The sequence below is a fragment of the Pseudopodoces humilis genome, chromosome 6 (assembly GCF_049639895.1).
Source record: "Pseudopodoces humilis isolate 2021_Gansu_Grassland_sample_001 chromosome 6, ASM4963989v1, whole genome shotgun sequence".
Lineage (NCBI taxonomy): Eukaryota > Metazoa > Chordata > Aves > Passeriformes > Paridae > Pseudopodoces > Pseudopodoces humilis.
The window spans coordinates 55,859,331-55,878,887 of record NC_142205.1 but is presented as its reverse complement, the minus strand read 5'-3'; the positions used below and the strand labels follow the sequence as shown (position 1 = coordinate 55,878,887).

Here is a 19,557-nt window from a genome sequence, read left to right as displayed (position 1 = left end):
AAGAATATTGAAGATTGGTATTTGGAAATTTATGTTCTAGTTTAAACAGTACTAAATAAATATTAAAACTCATGCCACTGCAAAACTCATCAGAGAGCTCTTAAGATATTTGTGTCTCTAAGGGAACTCATGAGCATGCAAAGAGGTCACCTGCTAGTGAACATGGTCCTGAAAGTAACCTTGTCCTCTGTGTTAATTTTCCATGAAATCTGCATTAATACAGGACAGGGGCAAAGAAAAATGTGATTCAGTAACATCTAAATGGTGAGGTATCACTGGAATGATGATCTGGCTTCTTACCTGAGGCCAAGCTGCAAAATGATTTACCAGACTCAGAGAAGGACATCAGCTAGCACACAAAGATCTCAAGTAACAGCAGCTGGTGGGGTAACAGTATGAGCAGCTTCATTTCCAGGATCAAAGCCCAGTCAATGATGAAGCATATTCCTTTGTCCATTCAATAACCATCATCTCTTCTAGACCAATTGCCTACACAGTCCCTGATTATTCTGAGCTGGCAGTGCCTCCTGAGCGCATCAGGAAATGAGTATTTAAGTCCTTGGAGTTCTTAAAAATATCCAGACATCCCGGGGAAAGCCACAGGTCCCTGCTGGAAGGCTTCTCATGCTTCCCTTGCTCAAAATGCCTTCAGACAGCAAGCCTTGGAGAGTTCAGGGGACTCAAAGAAAGACATCTGAGCCCTGTTTGAGAAACAGAGGATGAGCCTGAGCTTTCCACATCTCTGTGCTTGCATCCTCCTGGTGCAAATGAGGTGCAGGAATCCTGTCTGCAAACCACCACACATGCAAACCACAGTTGTGTCCCTGCCCTGCACCTACAGGTGACACCGAGACACAGCAAGGTCACCTGCTTCAATTCCATGGTGACATAAATGCCTTCCCCCATGACACCTGCACACCAAAAGGAAAACCTCACGCTTCCTTTAAAGAGTGCAACCAATGCACAGAATGAGGGCTTATCTGCTACGTAAAGCTCAGAACAATTAGCAAATACAATGCAACCACTCAAAACTAATCACACAACTTGGTTCCTCTTCTGATTTTTGTTGACTATGAAACATTCCTCTGAGTGCAAGAGTAGCTGTTAATAAGCACAGGCAACACTAATCATTTTGTGGTCACTGACTGCAGCACAGAAAACTCCCACACAGAAGCATGGTGTGGGTCTTGTGCTGTACAGGAGAGAGTTTCCCTCCTGTAAATTAACTCTGTCAGCATACCAAATTTTCAAAAAAAAGGGGGGACGGATTTTAAATATTAAATCATCTAACGGCTTAGGGAATGAACAGAATGTTTTCAAAATGCAAACTGAAGGCATCTGTATTTTAATTACAGCACCAAAACTGCAAGATACTTGTTTCCACACACATTTTTTTCATTCATCTTCAGAGATGGCTGCATACAGAGTATTAGTTTCACAGTATAAACCTACTCCCACGTACATTCCCAAAATAATTTGCATGTATTACCAATAAACAAACACACGCACACAAGTTTTCAGGCCGCCCACAGACAAGAAAGACAAAAAGAGGACTTGTCACTTTTGCTTTTGGGATTGTAACTAAAATTGCTTCAACTTTTAATACAGGGAAAACAGTGCAAGAGCAGCACGAGCTTTGGCAACATACATTTAACACAATGCTCAGTTGACAAAATTTTAAAAAATGTGCAAATAGATCCTGTTGCTACATAGCTGATTTCTCATATGAAAGCTAACAAAGGCTAAACAGAACCCTAGCTACAATACATTTTTCTGTTGCACTCAATGAGCTCAGTGGTGTTGCTGTCAGCCTTTAAAATTGACTTTTATACTGAGTTACTAAGAGAACACAGATGACAAACAGCTCCATTGCAGAAGGCTGACAAATTCTTGCCTTGAGAAGCAACAGTGACATGACGCCAGTGGCAATGCTCACTTCATCTTCGCATAAAATACAGCTGGCACTTCTTCTTCACTACTACACATCTGTACTGTGATGCCTCCTCCACAGTCAGTCTGAGTCTTCATTTTAATTTCATCCCTCAAAGACCAGTGCTATGGCATGAAATGTCCTGATTTTCCAAAATAAACTTTTTTTTGGTCATGAATCCTTCGCATAATACATCTAGTAGGAAGTCTCTATAGCCACATGCTTGTTAGTAACATGGTGGAGGGGGAATAAATACACTGGTGCTATCCCAAAACACATTCAAAACCCCATTCTCAGAAATGAAAACAAATAAAACAAAAAAGCTTACCTGATTCTCAGGCATGGTCCAGATAAATACTGAACTCAACCCAAAAGTAACTACAAATTACTTTTTAAGGTGACTCCACAGAAAGGTGGCATAACAAACATTTTGGGAAATCACAAGAGTGACTGCACTCTTAACTTGGGTGTGAAGGGTAAGTATCCCCAGGGTCAGCATTATCAGACAGATTAAGGTCTCTCAGATTAAATCAGGACATATGGAGAATTCTCCTAAATTCCAACAGAAACAAGATTTTAGGTCACTCCAGACCTGCAATGCTAATAAATAGGTTTCTTTCAATATTTTGAACATATGAAAAAGAGACTTTGAGAAGAAACAGTGAGAAACTTTTCAAATCTGTCTGGTTCAAGATTGGGGTGAGTGTTGAACCTCAGAGATACCACACTGGATGTCTTTGTGTAATAATCTCTTACTGCCCATGGCTTTCATAATCAAGCTTTGAAATCTACTTCATAGTTCTTACACTTTTACAATATATTATAACTTGGTACATCAGTGGACACAACTACAACTGTGCCCTGATACAAAGATGCTTGGTTTAAAACCAAGAGCAACAGACATCACCCTCTATCTGCCCTTCCAAATAGCTATGATAGGAGATAATTAGAAAAATAATATGGGGATTAACAGAATATATTGAATAAATACACTGGGCTGACTATATGTGGAAACAGAATTGTTTCATTTGGAAAAGATGCTTAAAATCAAGTTGAATTGTTAACCCAACATTACAACATCCACCATTTGTGGGGACTGACAATGGTCAAATAAGAGATTTTTAGGCTGCAGGCACTAGCTTGAGCCTGTGGGAAAGTGAAATACACAACTCTCTCACTCTGGCCTGAAAAATCACAAGGAGGAATCCAAACAGTCCTTAGATAGGGAAAACAATCTTTGCAGGTGTTGTTTGTTGCCTTGATGTTTATTTGTAAAGAAATGGTCAAGAGGTGGTGTTCCTAACTGTCCAATGATGGTGATGTGTTAGTTTCATGCCAAATGAGAGACTGACCTTTTCAGACCCGCTTGGAGCTGTCTATAAAAGAAGATCTGGAAGAATAACACTTGCTGTCTTTTGCAACCAAGGCTAGAGAATCGGTGTTGTCACTTCGCCATTCCTAATACAGTGTGACACACCACTGAACCATGTCCCTAAGCATCACATCTATACATCTTTGAAATAACTCCAGGGGTGGTTGACTGCCTTACTTCCCCCTTCCACAAGCCTTTCTCAATGCCTGACAACCTTTTCAATGAAGCAGTTTTTCCCAATATCTAGTCTAAATCTCCTCTGGTGCAACTTGAGTCCATTTGCTCTCATCCTATCACTTGTTACCTGCAATAAGGTCCCCATCCAGCTTCCTTTTCTCCAGGCTATACCACCCTCAGCTCCCTCAGCTGTTCCTCAGACCTGTGCTCCAGACCCTTCCCAGCTCCACTGCCCTTCTCTGGGCTCGCTCCAGCACCTCCGTGACTTTATTTAGTGAGGGGCCCAGAACAGGACACAGCACTCCAGGTGAGGCCTCACCAGTGCTGAGAACAGAGGGACAATCCCTGCCCTGCTTCTGCTGGCCACACAATTGCTGATCCAGGCCAGGATGCCATTGGCCCTCTTGGCCCCCTGGGCACAGCTGGCTCATGGTCAGTCCCTGTCACCAGCACCCCCAGGAGCTTTTCTGCCAGGAAGTTTTCCAGCCACTCTGCTGCCAACCCTCAGCGCCGCATTGGGCTGTTGTGATCCAAGAGCAGGACCTGGCACCTCCTTGCCTTGAAGAATTCTGCTTTATACTGACAAATAAAATACACATCCTTTTCCTTTGCTGCCTGAAGGTGAATGAAAAAATTATGAACCAACATATTAACAAATTAAACCTCTTTTTTTTTTCCCCTAAATTGAATCAGTAATTAGCCTCAGCTTCTGTTCTGGCAGAACAGATGTGGCCATTTGTCACTGAGGACAAACTGCAAAGGCTTTTGATATGGAATAGAATATCCTACCTGGAACAACTTCAAAAAGGAACTTTCCTGGACTTTCTTCATTGCAGGGATGCTCAATTACCCTGTTGCCAGGCAGAAAGATGGTACCCTAAAGAAAAAAGTAAGAACAAACATGGGATTACATCTGCTACCATACTTCTGACAGACTAATGCTGCTTCTTTTTGGACTGGGTTAAACATGAATTTTCCACTGTAAACACCTGAGCAGCTGATTTCCAAAGTGAGATTGAGGAGGGACTATCCCAAAACTCAACATCATAGATCCCTTTAATTAACTGAGGTATTTGATAATAGCTTTAGGTTTTTTTACTTTCTTGGATATTTGATACCATGCAGAGTTTTGTACTTATCACATATACTAATCCCACTGTTCTGCAGGGAAAAATGGAGACTTAAAAGCAAGGGTTAGTGAAGAGCTAGGAAGCTGCACGTGTGAGGCAGCTGAACTCACCAGCCAGGCTTCCTGGCTGAAGCCAAAGGGGGTGTGGACAGAAGAGTACCCTCAGTTTGTGAGGTGCATGCCCAGTTCCTGCTCTGGGCCCTTTTCTCATAACATCCCAGGGAAGAAATACAGAGAAAATATCCCACTCCCACCCAGTGGCTGCAGCGTGCCAGGCTGCTGGTGCTAAGCCACAGCAGGCACAGAGAGAGTCCTGTGATGCTTGCTACAGGCAGAAAGATGTCAGAAAAATCTCTGTAATGGGCATTGAAAGCCATTCTTACAACTTTACTACCTTGAGAAAGCAGGTGGGGAATTCTAGCTGTGCACACTTCTAGTAACACCAGAAGACAAAAACAACCCCTGCAACCCTCAAAACACTTCTGGGGCTGTGTTGAAGACACAGCTTATTCCCTCCCCTCTGGTCTGCAGACACATGGCATGCATAGACCACCCCTTTCCTCTGAGACCGCTTTCATTTTTAGAAATTACAGCTCCTCCTAGTACCATTTCAACCTCAGGCAGAAGGCACTCCTCAGTGAAATTATGCTGGGATGGCTGTCCAGGGAAAAATTTTCAGAGCAGCATCCTAGGAATTGTATTAGGTACAAGCTGTCCACCACTGTTAATGGGAGATAACATCCATTTAGTAATATTCTCCAATTATGGCATAATGGGCCCCCCATCTTCAAAGTAAACAACTTACATAGTTTACACATCTTAAACACAGAATACCTCAAGTAAGGTCCTTATCCCCTGACAGATCATTGAGTCCAACATGGAGCACCATTTTCCATAGTGGTTTCAACCAAATGCCCAAATATGTCAGACCCCACATTTAAACAGCCCTAAAGATATCCCTGTACATTAAAAACATCAATTTTGCTATGACTGGCAACCTTCATTACGAGCAGAACCATTTACAATTACTGGGAAGTCAAGACAAACAGAAACACTACAATCTTCTCACAAAGGAATCCTTACAAACCTACAGGGAAAAGTCACCTGAAAGAACAGGCAACAAATGTTTCACAAAATCAGTATTTGTTCCAGCTGACGTGGAGTCTGGGCTCTATACCAACTTGTCAGTGCTGTGTGCCAGCAAGAACTCTGTTACCACAGGAAGGCAAAGAGAGGAATTTCATCACAACACAGGAATTTCATCAGAACATACAAAATCACCTCCATGAAACACTATGATGCTTGTTGCTGAAAGCAGATGAAACAGCAGGGTTTTCTCCTGAGGCAGTACAAGCAGCAGGTATTAGCAGTTGTGGGCAGCTGTCCACACTCACTGCACATACAAATGTACCATAAGCATTAAGTGCCTTGGCCCACTTGGAGCTATCTTCCTTGATTCCTGCCACAAGCAGCACCTGTTAATAGATATCACACTCCAAAGTCTTCTGTGAAATACCTTATTAGGCAAGCAAAATATCATAAACAAAAATGATTGTATGAAAAGATAAGTCACAATGTAGTTCAACTTTTCAGATTAAGACTTAAAGTAAAACCAGGAAGTATAATACATTTATACATTTTTTCTGAGATTTATGGGAGACCAGGAATAAGAATCTCTAAAAGCCATTTTAACTACATGTGTTTTTGTCACTGTCATGGAGTTACTTTACCTTTAAGAAAGTTTAAGTTGCTGGGATCTGCCTGGCGTCTTTTCTCCTGACCAATTATCGGTCATTGCTGAGAATTGACAGCAGTTTAGGCCATTGAAAAGTGAGATCAACTTGTGAACCCTACCTTAAAGTGTAAAACCAGAGCTCTCTTGGCTCTCTTTGTTTTCCTGGCTGGGAAGGGCGGCAGAGCCCCAGGCTTCCCGCTCCCTGCCCAGGCCATGCGGCCGGGCGGGGACTGGGCTGGGCCCAGCGTCTCCCGGCCGGGGGATGCGGGCCCTGTGGAGGGGGTTTTCTCCGGGCTCCGGCCGGGCCGGGCCGAGCCGATCTCTGGCTCGGCTGCAGGTTTTTTGCTGTGGCTGGATTCACTGGAGACTGCTGAGTGAAGAAGGAGAGAGGGCTCTGGGCCTGCAGCGGGCTGGGCGCGGCGCCTACACTCTTCAGAGCAGCCATGAGGAACTTTCCATCGCAGACGGCTCCAGCTCCTGCACCGGCCGAGGCCACAGAACTACCTACAACAGCCTGGGCAAGATTTTAACTCTTTCATTTCCCAGATGAGACTTGCGGATTAATCTTTTTATCCAGACAGAGAAAAGAGAGTGATCAACATGAAAAGAGACTTTATAAACTACTAGTGACAGGAAAGAAAAAAAAGGTAGAGAATTAAGAAGATGCTTTAATTAAGCTGAAATATCTTTCTGTTAAAACTATGGAAATGGACAATAAGGTCTTGAAAACGCTCCTTTAATTCATGACAGTAAATAGGGAGGAATAGAGTGTTCAAAGTGTAAATTTTGAGTAAAAAGTAGAGTAATTATGGTACAGTGAAGTGCTGGAAGATTTGAAGCCTTGAGAGGCAATGAGAAAACTGTTTTCTGGTGAAGCTCACGGAAACAGATGAAGAAGACTTTTTGCCTTTGAATAACTTATCCTTAAAAATCCCATCCCTAGACTCATGGCCCATACACACTTGGGATGTGAAAATGGGAGGAGTGGGCTCTAATAACAGCAGCTCTGGGCAGCTAACATTAGAGCAATGGAAAACTATAAGAAAAATAGTTTTTCTTGTGAGAAACTCCATAAATTAACAGGAAGAAACTTCTGTTTCTCTATAAAGACTGGTGAAAAGACTGTAGCAAGAATTGGGACTGTTTTAACCATCAAAGTTCCAAAGGTTTTGTCTCTTTTGTCATGTGAACAAGGGAATAGTGGGTAGACAGGGGATGAAAAGGTTTTTCTGGAAGTTTATTCTGGTGTTCTTATTGTAGTTTGTCAATAAACTTTCTTTCTTTCTCCCTTTTAAGTTTTATGCCTGTTTTGCTCTTGTTCTAATCCATATCTCACAGCAAGAAATAAGTAATTTTCTTAGTTATTGGTTTAAAACCACGACAGTCACATGTAATAGGCCATTAAGACTGTTATAATTTTCTTGCCTACTTTCAGACTGAGTTGGCTCTACCCAGAAGATGCTCCACCTAGCACAATGGATGAGCAGATCATTCTTCATGCTGGAATAATTTTCACTATCTTGGGAGCTTGCATCACTGAGGGCATCCAACATAATCAAGCAAACCAAAAAGTCTTGCTATTCAATTAAACAAAAAACAAAAATTAACAAAACCTAGTCTACAGCACTATAAACTAAAATCAATTCATGAGACAGTAAATGAAAACTGCACTCAACTTTGCTGTCAACTCATTAGCAACAGGCATGCTACAGACTCATTACAGTGTGATGCTTTCTGATTCTTTGATTCCAGAACTCTTTTACCATTTACAGGGAACTCTCTAAATGACAGTTTTTTGAGAACATAGGAACAAAAATGTTGAATTTGTAACCCTATCACCTTTGTTTCATAGATGAAACCTATTCCATCTACTAAAATGTAAAGCCTCAAGGCACACACTAATAGCTAAGTTACTACGAAGAGAAACCAGACAACACCATACAGAATATTGCCATAGTTTAAAAAGAACATGTCCTCAAGTGATCATTTTATTTCACTATTTCCAGAACTATTATTGCAAACATCAGTTTGCACATGAAATACTTCAATATACATATGTGAGGGGTTTTTTTAAATTAAAAAAATAGCTTTGTTTGTGCAACATGCACCTGGGTGCCCAACTCTAGTGGAGAAAGCATTAGGAGAGCGATCGCAGCTCTCTCACTTCCCATTCTGTCTGCTTTCACACCCATCTGTCTGCCTTCACCACACAGCAACACTTCCCCCTTGCTAAGTTTTGTAGCTGTCTATATAACTGTACTGAGGCTCTCTGGAGTGTCCCTTTGCTGAGTTTCTTAGCAGCTGATGCCAGGGAACACATCTGTACTGTAACAAAGCCCTGGCTGCAGGGTATCTGAGATAAATGGGGTCCCCAGATCACTGTTGGCCCCCCTTGCTCAATTGCCTTTCTGGGCCCTTAAGGTGCAACAGTAGGTCCATCCTTACAGCCTGGAGAGTCCCAAGAGTACACACTATCAGTCAGTTGCAAAGCTTCAACAAGTTCAAGCTCTGCTTTCTGCCTTGAGTATCTAACTCCAGGGGGAGGTAAGAGAAAACCGACTATATAGCCTTAGACACCTAACAAGACAGTAATTTGCATACAAAAAAGGCAGGTGATTTCCAGAGGAAATACATATTTTGACTTGTGTGTCAGTGCATGAGTGCATGCAAATGTTCCATAAAAAGGCAGCTTCACACTGCTTCATATCAAAGCCTGCAGCTCATTCAAAACATTTTAAAAAATCTTAACCCAAGACTGCAGACTGGACCAGATTGGTAATTTGCTTTCAAAAAGAAAAAAAAAAAAAAAAAGAGAGAGAGAGAGAAAAATCAGCATGGTGCCAGCAGGGACCAAGACACACAGTCTATAGAAATACAGGAAAAAAGAGAAGTGGGAGAAAAATGTGGCCCTGACCCAAGTCCCTCCTGGCTCCCACTGTCATTCTGTTTGCAGGCTGTGCCTCCACCAGGTCAGCAGTGTTTTGCAGAGCTCCTGCTGCAGTATGCCCAAGTTGTTTTTCCACTTCCAACACTTCTGTCCTTACCAGGGCAGTTCAGCTGAGCATTCAGGATGACTCAGAGCAGGTAGGAGAAATCTGGATTGTTCAAGAAACATTGGCCTTTTCCCTAACTGAATATCAAGCCCACTTTCAAAGGAGATTCTCTCACATACAGATTTTTCTATAGCACACAGTTGCTTCAAACCAAAGATCTCCTAAATAGCAGAGCACCATGTTTGTTAAAATCAAAAATCTGCATATATGAAGCATTTAACTTGAGAAAAAATACTGCTCCGCTAACTAAGTACTTAATAAAATACTGTAGTGCAGCAAGAATGACATCAATCTACTTTGGATTAGTCTCACAGCATGATAGAGTCTTGCTCAAATAGATGTTTAATCCCATGCTGGTCCCTCAAAACATTTTCAGCACCATTCAGCAGCTGAACTTCAGGAGGAAGCACGGAAGAGGAGACAGGATGGCCACTGCACAAGTGCTTCACGAGGAGCAGCTGACAGATGGTATTTCTGTTTGCATGCTCCATGTAACACATTGCAACAGGGAAGCAACCCTGTGCCTCCTGCCAGCTCTGCTCCATTACTTCTCCCTCGGTACACTCTCCCCTGTCTTATTTAAACTCAGTTTTCTGAAGCAGACTTACCATGTTGTCCAAAATATACCAGGCTTTCCCCAAGAAAGTTTATGATACAAGGAATTCAAATGCGTTGAAGATGCTGACTGGCATCCAGTGAAGAAAACCACATGATTTTAAATATCACTGGATGGATTCCACTCAAAAAGCACATAGAGACATGAGGCAATTAAGTGTTTTCTTGACAAAATAATGTTTCCAGGTTTTATCCTAATACACTTCTGCAGGGCTATTTGCTTGCTGTAGTTTGTCCTGCTACCCCTTAGAAAAGGATGAGAAGCACACAGCACCAGCAGTTACATCAGATCTTCTTCTTGCCTGTCCAGCTTTGATTATTTACCAAAGATCACTGAACTCTACTTTGACTTGCAAGTTAGGTGCTGCATTTACATATCTGTTTTTGTGGTTTTGTGGAAAACTCATCACATCAGCTGTCAGAGAGGCAGGAAGGTCATCAGCCAGGAAAGAGGCAGCTGATGGAGGGGATGAAGAAGCAGGAGGGATCTTTGGGTACTCGTGTCTTCTGTATGACTCACAGCCACATCCAACATAGCAGTATTCAGTGGTTTCTTTTGTCACTGTTGCTGTTTCTGGGAAGTCTGGGCTGTCAAACTTTGGAACAACAGTGAACTTCAGTTCAGATGGCATCTTAAACTGAAAAATACTACTTTTAGTGAATAATACTCTCAACATCACTAGTATTTACAAGGTCACCGCTAAAAAGGCATCTACTGTATTTCACAAAGAAGTCTATTAATCAATATAAATTAAATAACATATGATACATATGCACATTTCTGTACATATATATACAGATGTGCATGTCCTGTGAATTCATAAATAAGTGATACATAGCAAAGAAGGAGAAAGAACATGCAAGTTGTTATCCGTTATTTATAAATTCTTGTCCCTCACATTACTGTTTCTGCTTTTAAGCTACCACAGAAATAGATCTCAAGTCCAAGTGAGCCCCTTGCACTGTCAGGAGCTTACAGACATGAGGTGAGGAGGAAGATTCACAGCACAGAGAGAAATCCACTCGTACTGAAGTCAGTAATGAATGAAACCTGCACTATGCTCACCACAAGCAGTTTGACTGCAGTGGTTTTTTAAAAAGTCAACTCTACTTCTACTGTTACAATTCATTTCCAAGATCCCAGTGAAGTCACTTGCTGCAAAAGGGCACAGCAACTCTGAAAGGCAGCCCTTTCATCTGACTGCCTACGCAGAGATATCTGTATTTCAAACTGGGCCTGAGCAAGTTCTCCAGCTGGCTCCAAACCCTGGGTCAGCGCTGATTCTTTAATTTTTTATCGTAAGAATGGATTTTTATACCACTTAAGGAGCCAAAGCATTGGAAGAAGTACATTTACTGCAGGAGGTGACACACTCCTTGGCTCATAGTAATTGCAGCCATTTACAGTTTTGCAATATGTACAAGGGGAAAACAATGGCTGGGGGCGACTCTTCAGATTTTAGGGGGTAACATGCCAGGAATGAAAAGAAGGATTGAGAAATTTAAAAAAAAAAAAACAAACAACAAAAAATTCATGGTTGTTTGGATGAAATTGAGCCATTACACAGCATATATTTTTCTGGCATAAATACTGTTGCATTTGACATTTTCTTGTCCCACAATGTTAACACATTTCTAGAGTTTTTTCTGTTGAAGAATGAGAACTATTGTTTAGTTCTCAGAAACTCTGCAAACAGGAGCCTAAAGAGATCTTTTTTCCTTTACCTGAAGCAATGTTCAAACCTATCTGATAGCTTAATATTAAAAAAAAATTTAAAAAAAAGGTAAATTATTTTCTGTGGTGGCGAATACCATCTATTCCATTTGCCTGATATGGAGCACCAAAAACATTTATTTTGAAATGAGAGACAGAGCTGACTACTTTATTACTAAGTGATTACAGTTTCTTTAAAGATTTTTCTCCTTCTCACCTGCCAGACATTTCACTTAATGGTTGAGTGCTTCTCTGCTTGAAAGAAACTTCTTTCCTCAAGAATGAAGCCATCTTGGCTTGAGCAGTCACCAGGGGAAAAAATCCCTTATTTGTCCCATAAGAGAAAGCAAGCTCATAACAAGTTAAGCTATTGACAGCAGAAAAAATTAAGTTTGCCTAAACCCAGAGGCTAGATGCATATTGTATGCTTATGGTTTTGATTTCTCTAGTAAGGGCAAGAGAGAAGAAATTGTTATGGTAAGACTGAGCTCAGGTAAGAGAAGAGGACAGGTCACAGGGTTCAGGGGCAGGAGGTGTCTTCCTGTGGAACCCACCCTGCAGTTGTCATATTCCTCACAGAAATGTCCCTTGGTATTTCCAAAGGCAAAGAAAAAAATAAGATGAATAAATAAATTCAGAGAGTGCACTGAGTTTAAGAACTCATGACTACAAGCTGTGAGCATTACTACATGCACACGTGGAAGCTTCAATAACATAAGGTTTCGCAAGGATCATTAAATTTTGATTGACATGCAAAAATGGAACTGGGCACTACTGAATTTTTAGAGATTTTTACTACAGGAAAAATACTTCCAATAGCTCTGGTCAGTAAGTAATTCATCCTTTAATTAGATAAAACTATTTTCCCAAGATAAAAAGCCAATAAAGCACCAGAACACAAAGGACCAAGTCTTTCTTTACGGATCTCTTCTGCAAAGGAAATTTACCAACTTCCAGTCCTGAGAACATCTAGGTCAAAACAATGCAATTTTTCCCCAAAGGGATAATATTTGACAAGGGGAAAATTTCTAGTATGACCTCTCATTTATATACAAAGCTCTCCAGTGACAGATACAGCAACACTGTGAGAGAGACCCTGGCCTGTTTAGAAGCCTGGTTGACATGAGACCCCTGTGAGACATTCCTGAAGGGCAAAGGAGGCCAGGAAGGCTGGACATCTTTTAAGGAGGAAATCTTAAAGATGCAGAAGCAGGCTGCCCCCATGTGCCAAATGACAAGCTGGTGAAGAAGACCACCAGCCTGGGTGAATAGAGAGCTTTGGCAGAGAGGGAAAAAGGAGAAGAGTTTATGATCTTTGGAAGTAGGTGCAGACAACTTAGGAGGACTACAAGGATGTGGTGAGATTATGTAGAAAGCAAATTAGAAGGCCCAAAGCTCAATGAGAACTTAATCTGGCTACTGCTGTAAAAAACTGTAAAAATTATCGTAGAAATACATAAGCAACAAAGGAGGACTGAGGAAAATCTCCACCCTTTGCTGCATGTGGGGTAGTGGCAAGGATGAAGAAAAAAGGCTGATGTACTCAATCCCTTATTTGGCATCAGAACCAGCCAGCATGGATATACGAAAGGCAGGTTGGCTAACCTGATTTCCATCAATGACAAGGAGACCTTCCTTAATGCATGAGGAAAGGGATGTGGATGTTTATCGAAGCCATTAATAAAACCTTTGACACAGTTTCCCATGCTCCTGGCTTAGCTGGGGGCACTCTTCACTGGGTTAAAAAGCTGCCTGGATGGTTGGGCACACAGAGTGCTGTAAATGGAGTTAAATCCAGCTGGCAGATGGCTACAAGTGGTGTTTATCTGCTGGAGAGTAGGAAGACTCTGAAGAGGGATCTGAACAGGCTGGATCCATGGGACAAGGCCAACCCTATGCTTTTTCCAGGAAACCTATATATGGCCAACTATCCCACCTAGGACAATTCATTTCCATGTCACTGTGTAGTAAAGGTTAAAGTTGCTGCAGATTTCCTAAAAATTACACATAAAGTTCAACTTTTACAGGCTAAAAAAGGTGTCAGAGAGACATGGAAATGGGACCACAATTCCACTGAAATGTTTATTTTTCCTGTGCAAATATTCTTGTCAGCATTTGTCTAGCAAGAACATTCCAGAGAAATCTGCCTAACCTATACTAGTTATTGTCTTGCTGTTTTTTATAGGAGGAAAAAAATTCAGTTTCACATGGAAAAATTTCAGACGTTAATGGCAATGGTTATGTATTTGTTTTGCAAGGTTTTTTAATGACTGTACTGCCTGTTTGTTTAACATCTATACATTATTTATATTTAATCTATATAGCAAACTTTTTATGAGCACAGCTTAAAAAGTGCTACTACACTACAAATACCACAACCACACAGAATTAATAGCTCATTTAGCTTTCTGGCATCTGTGTAGGATACTCTGTTGGTCCTTGTTTAAGGGATTACATTAAGTAGCAGTGATCTTATCTCAGGGGGAGACTAGGGTCACTCTCTTGTGCTATCTACACAAAATAGGTGCCACCTAAACAATTAACATAACTGGAAAACTCAGATTCTCTGATTACAAATTACTTCTCCTGCAGTACCATTTGGGTGCAGTAAGTATTTCCACATTTTACTTTTAGTTCAGCATCTTCATTCTTGCTACTTTCGTTCTGTGATACTGTTTCCAGTTTGAAACTGGAGTTCTTGGATGGCTTCATCTCTATAACTGATCTGAACCACACACTTTTAAGCTTTTGCATGAGATTTTGCTGTTTATTATTAGTCTTATTAGTGTATAACATGTTTTTTGACAACAATGCTTAAATTACAGGCTATGTAAGAAAAGGTGCTAGATAATTCCCAATTTAAATAACTACAAAATCAAGGCAGGTTTTAGTAGGAGTTAGTTTAGGTCACGTCAAGTGCCAGTGAATCAGTTCGGTTATGCAGAATTCATGCACATTTCTGCAATTCTGCTTGCACATGTTTGCATGGGGGTTTTTTGTGTACATGTGGTTTCTTCATAATCTTCAACTGGCACAATGTGCATTCAGAACTATTTCAAGCTGTTGCAAGTTGCTGACATCAGTTCAACTCCATGAATGGATGTGGACCACAAAACCAACCTAGGGTAAGGCAACAAACCCTCAAGGACCACCACAAACAATTCCTCTCCGTGATGGTTTAACTGATCGATCGTTTCCCCTTGGATATCTCTTTCAACAGTTTGCCACTCCAGGAGGAATTTACCAAGTGCACAACATCACATAGTCATAGGTTAACAGGCTGGAAGGTGCTATATTCAAAAGATAACCATGGGGAAAAAAGTCCACTTTTCCATCTTTTATCTCAGCAGTTTGACTGTAAGGACATTATGGGAGACCACACCAAAGCCAAAGCCGAGCCATAGAGCTGCTCCCTCTGTATGCAAGTTTCCAGAAGGACTTGCTCCTGCACCTTGACAGGCTCTGCAAGAGGCTGACCTTTTTAATCAGAGATACATTTTAAAAATAGCTAATATTTTTCAAGACTATGCTGCCTCAAAATAGCACTTACTTCACTGAGAATAAATAAGACTCTCATAATTTAGATTTTTACACTGTTCTCTGAATACCACCAAAGGTATTTTACAACATTCTGTAAACATAATGCAGGAATAACTGAGTGTACTTGGGCTTACTACAGCTTTTAGAGGTTTTACAGATTTAAGTATCAAACCATCACTTATCTGCTTTTCCACAAGACAGTGTGACAAGCTTTCTGCAGACCTGTTGAGGGGAGTGTATCTTGCAGAGTGCCAGACAGTCTGGAGTAAAAATGGATTCAGGGTGACTGGAGGCCAGCATTATTAACTGCACTCCAGCAGCTGCTCTGCTCCAACCATATTAATAAAAATACCTTAGATTCCATGTTGCTATTTTAATAAGTTATCAAAATATAAATGACCACAAAGGCCTTCATGGTCTGCAGGAGAAACTGCAGAAGCCTTTACAAAAGCAAGAGGACAAAATGCAGTTTATGGAAGAGAAGAAACCAAGCAGTGTTTACACAGCAGGTGAACAGAAACAAAGCTCCAGGTTTTCTGGCAAACACAGAAATATTTTGGTCACTGAACTGCTCCCTGCCTGGAGTTATTGTTGAAAAGGGGCCTTTCTTCCAGCTATTAAGAAAATATGGTTCATACCAGTCATCTGCTGTCAACACTTTGGAATCTGCTTTTTTTTGAGAGACAGCTCCAGAAGCTTTAAGCATTTCTAGATGCACATTTATTTCCATCGCACATTTGTTTTCTCAGAAGTGAAAACACAGGGCAAACATGACAAATTAGTCAGCCCGACAATGTGCAACTAAAAACTTTACTTTGGAGCTGAACCAGAAGTGGCCCCATTTTCTGGCATGCTCGCAGCTACAGAGCATAGTGACTCGAGCTGGAGCTGTGATCATCAAGAGAAACCCAGGTACCACTTAGGATGCGGCAAGAAAAAGAAGGGTGTGTCTCAAATTGATAGTAGTTTGTAAAAACTATCACACTATCTTGCCTCGCGTGACAAAATGTAACTCAGCCAAAAGAAAAACAGAAAAGCTTCTGAATTCTAATATCCATTTGAGTCACTGGCTTGAGGATGTTTTCACAGGCTGCTTTCTAAAGCCAGAACACACAATGAAGGTAATCATTCATTACTATAATATATGTAGTAATATAATACTGTAATGACATATCATTATTATTTTCAAAGGGTATGATTTTACAATGCCAGTGCTGCTACCAATGGCTATTACTGATCATGCTTCTAACTTTGCCCATGTACCTCACAAATCTCTACACAGCTCTCTTCCTTGCTACTCTACCTCCTTACCCACTGCTTTTACTTTTTCTACCTCCTTTCTGCCCTTCTACATCCCTTCTGCAACATCAGCAAGCTTCAGTCTGGTGACTGCATAGCTTAACTAAAAGCTGAGTAGTGTTTACTCAGACAGAAATGTTTTCCACATCCACAGTAAATCGAAGTCAATCAAGGACCTACACAGTGAGCATCCAGTATGCTTCTGGATAAAAAAAAAAAAAAAAAAGAGTGGGAATTCATTGAACAGCAACAGGAAGAAGCATCCTGTTGGGGTTTCTCAGAGGAGAAGGTTCTGGGGAGACCTTCTAGGAGCAGTACCTATAGAGGGTCTACAAGAGGGATGAAGAAAGACTTGTGAATACTTTTCCCACCTGCTGCAGAAAAATCTCCACCAACCCGTGTCTTAGAGGTCTCAGTACACTCTAAGGCTTTCCCTCTCACACGCATATGGAAGCATCCAGGCTGGCATGCAGCATCAATGCACCATGATATCCTGCTACATTTCTGGCTTACTCTGAGAAACATCATCTTCCATTTAGAAAATCCAGAACAACTGATTTCCCATTAATCTAACGGGATAACATGAGGCTGGGCATCCTTTGAATCCAAACAAAACACGGTCTCCCTGTAGCTTTGGATGAAAGGCCCGTCCTCGTGGACGTGCAGCACAAAAGCCACATTTAAGATTTAATGGCTCCTTCACTGGTTTGCTGAAATTGTAATTAAAACACCAAAGCAACAGCAGAGCTGTGCCACTCAGAAGCATTTGCTACATGATACCTCAGAGTGCCTGAGATAAGGGAAGTCTCAGCAAAGGAAAGTGATGATATTAAACTTTTTCTGTTAAATACAGAACAGTTCATGAAAGCCTTTAACAGGTGGCAGGTTTGTCAGCTCTGCTGTGTGCAGGCTCTAGACAGATCCATCATGCCTTTCATTTTAAAACATTTATGTGAACGCATTTGCTGAGATAAATTATCTTGTTCACAAAAGCATCCTGATCAAGGCTGCTGTTTAAGTGTTATATCAATCAAATCACGTTGTAAAAACATTAGCATCAATTTTGACAAACAGCATCCCATATTTATAGGTTTGGTGCTCTCTCCATTAGCTTCCCCTTCCAATTTTGGTATTTTGTACATTTTAGATCTACAATAGTCAAGGAAGTACTAAATACAAATTGGCTGAGCCATTTAAAATGGCTGGACAGATACCCCAGGGAAAGCAGACAGCAGGCACACTGCTGCTGTCTTACAGCAACCCAAAAAAAAGACATCTAGACTTACAGGCAGATTTTGGGAATTTCATAAGGGATTGAAACGAAGGGCTGCTTTCATGGAAAGGCAGAATTTCAGCCATTCCAAGGCTTTTCATTGAACAGCTGTCTTCAGAAACATTTGTCAGAAGGGAACTGCTTTGGTTTCCATTTTTGTTCAGAAACTGTTATTTGCATATGCACTCAGATGCACAAAAGCCAGGGTCTGACATCGCAGACCCCATCCATCCAGCTAGGAACCTTTCACAAAGACTTTGTGTTTAGCCCAACAAATGTTTACGTATGTACACTATGAAAATCCCGTCTAAATGAAAGTGCCACTGAGCAACAGCCTGAACTTAAAAAAGAGGGAAGACTTTCAGATTAAGTTTCTGCCTACATCAGCAGAGGTATCTGAAGTGAGACTGAGCTATGCGGAATGAAGCAAATTATCAAAATTTCTACTGCTACGATCCATTGTCATGAGCACCAATCAAGAAGTGGGACCCCATGGAATATACTTAGCAAAACAGAACAAGAAAGCTCTCCAGTCTGAGAGCTGCACTGAATTGCAAGATGATAAACATACAGTCACTCAAACACAAACAGCAGCAAATTCATTTGAAGCCACAATATCCATCTATTTTTAGCAGTGTTTATGTTAAGGAACAAAAGCCTTTTCTACAACTCTGAATTAGAAGCCCATGTCTAAACCATCTCCTTTTCTATCTCCTAAGAAGAGTTTGTATCAACAATTGCTCCACGTCTCTTTTCTTTTCTCTTTCCCCTTTAAAGCAGAGAAGATCAAGTGATGTGATGATATTCCACTCCAGGGGATTGAGGAGGTTTTCATTTTGAAACACAAATTCATACCACAATTTAATGACCTCCCTCTTGAGTATAAGATAAAGGCCTGCGTTCCTATTTGTACAAAGATTTCAAGTTTTGAGTGCTAAGAAGAACTGAGGATAAAGAAAATTATTTTCAAACACTAATGGCTTTGTGATCTCAGAAAACCAGACCAAGAACCAAAGCCTGTAAACACTCCTGTCCAATATTCAGTCCACAGTCCCTGTCACTGAGTTTCAGGGTCTTTTAACTGATACACATCTCTTTTGTACCACCTATTCAAGACTTCAGGCATTTCTGACCATGATGCCTCTTAAATATAATGCCAGCCAAAAAAATGACAGTCACCATCAGCCTTGCAGGATTCTCATTCACTATTATAATACTGAGACAGCTACAGCATCTATCCAAAGGGTGGGTAAGGACACAGTCTCATATGATAAACACTGTCAGGATTTTGGGGCTTCTGTCCCTCTTAATTTTTAATATCATGCAAGTATCAAGGGAATTGTCCTGATCCCTGCTGTCCTGTGCAATGTCTTTCCTACAAACAGATATTTGAAAGTAAGGCAGCAGATGTCAAAACAATAACCACTAAGCCCATTTTGGCACTTAAACTTTTAAAAACTGTTTCTCCCATCCACTATATAAACTCCTGAATTTGCTAAACTTAATTTCTTAAACTGAACTACTATCCTCATTCCCAGTGCAGAAAAAGTACTCATTTGATAAACCCAAACTGTATAAAGGCATTGCCACTGACCTGCTGTATTCAAGTTTCTTGTACTAACCAGTACAGCACCATCTCAGTTTCTTCTCTATTGCACTGTGTTCTGTACAACTGTCACAAACTTCAGCTGTTAGAAGAGCAAAAATGTTTTTATGTGCC

At 40.9% G+C, this 19,557-nt stretch overlaps 1 protein-coding gene across 5 annotated transcripts in view; it reads right to left on the bottom strand.

Moving 5' to 3' along the window:
• The window catches only part of ARHGAP24 (Rho GTPase activating protein 24), a 184,909-nt gene that overhangs the window by 114,040 nt on the left and 51,312 nt on the right, over positions 1-19,557 (bottom strand). For all 5 annotated transcript variants that reach the window (XM_088056594.1, XM_088056595.1, XM_088056592.1 and 2 more), the window contains exon 3: positions 4,269-4,356. In XM_088056594.1, coding sequence (XP_087912720.1) covers positions 4,269-4,356 — 88 coding nt within the window. The remainder of the gene's footprint in view (positions 1-4,268; positions 4,357-19,557) is intronic.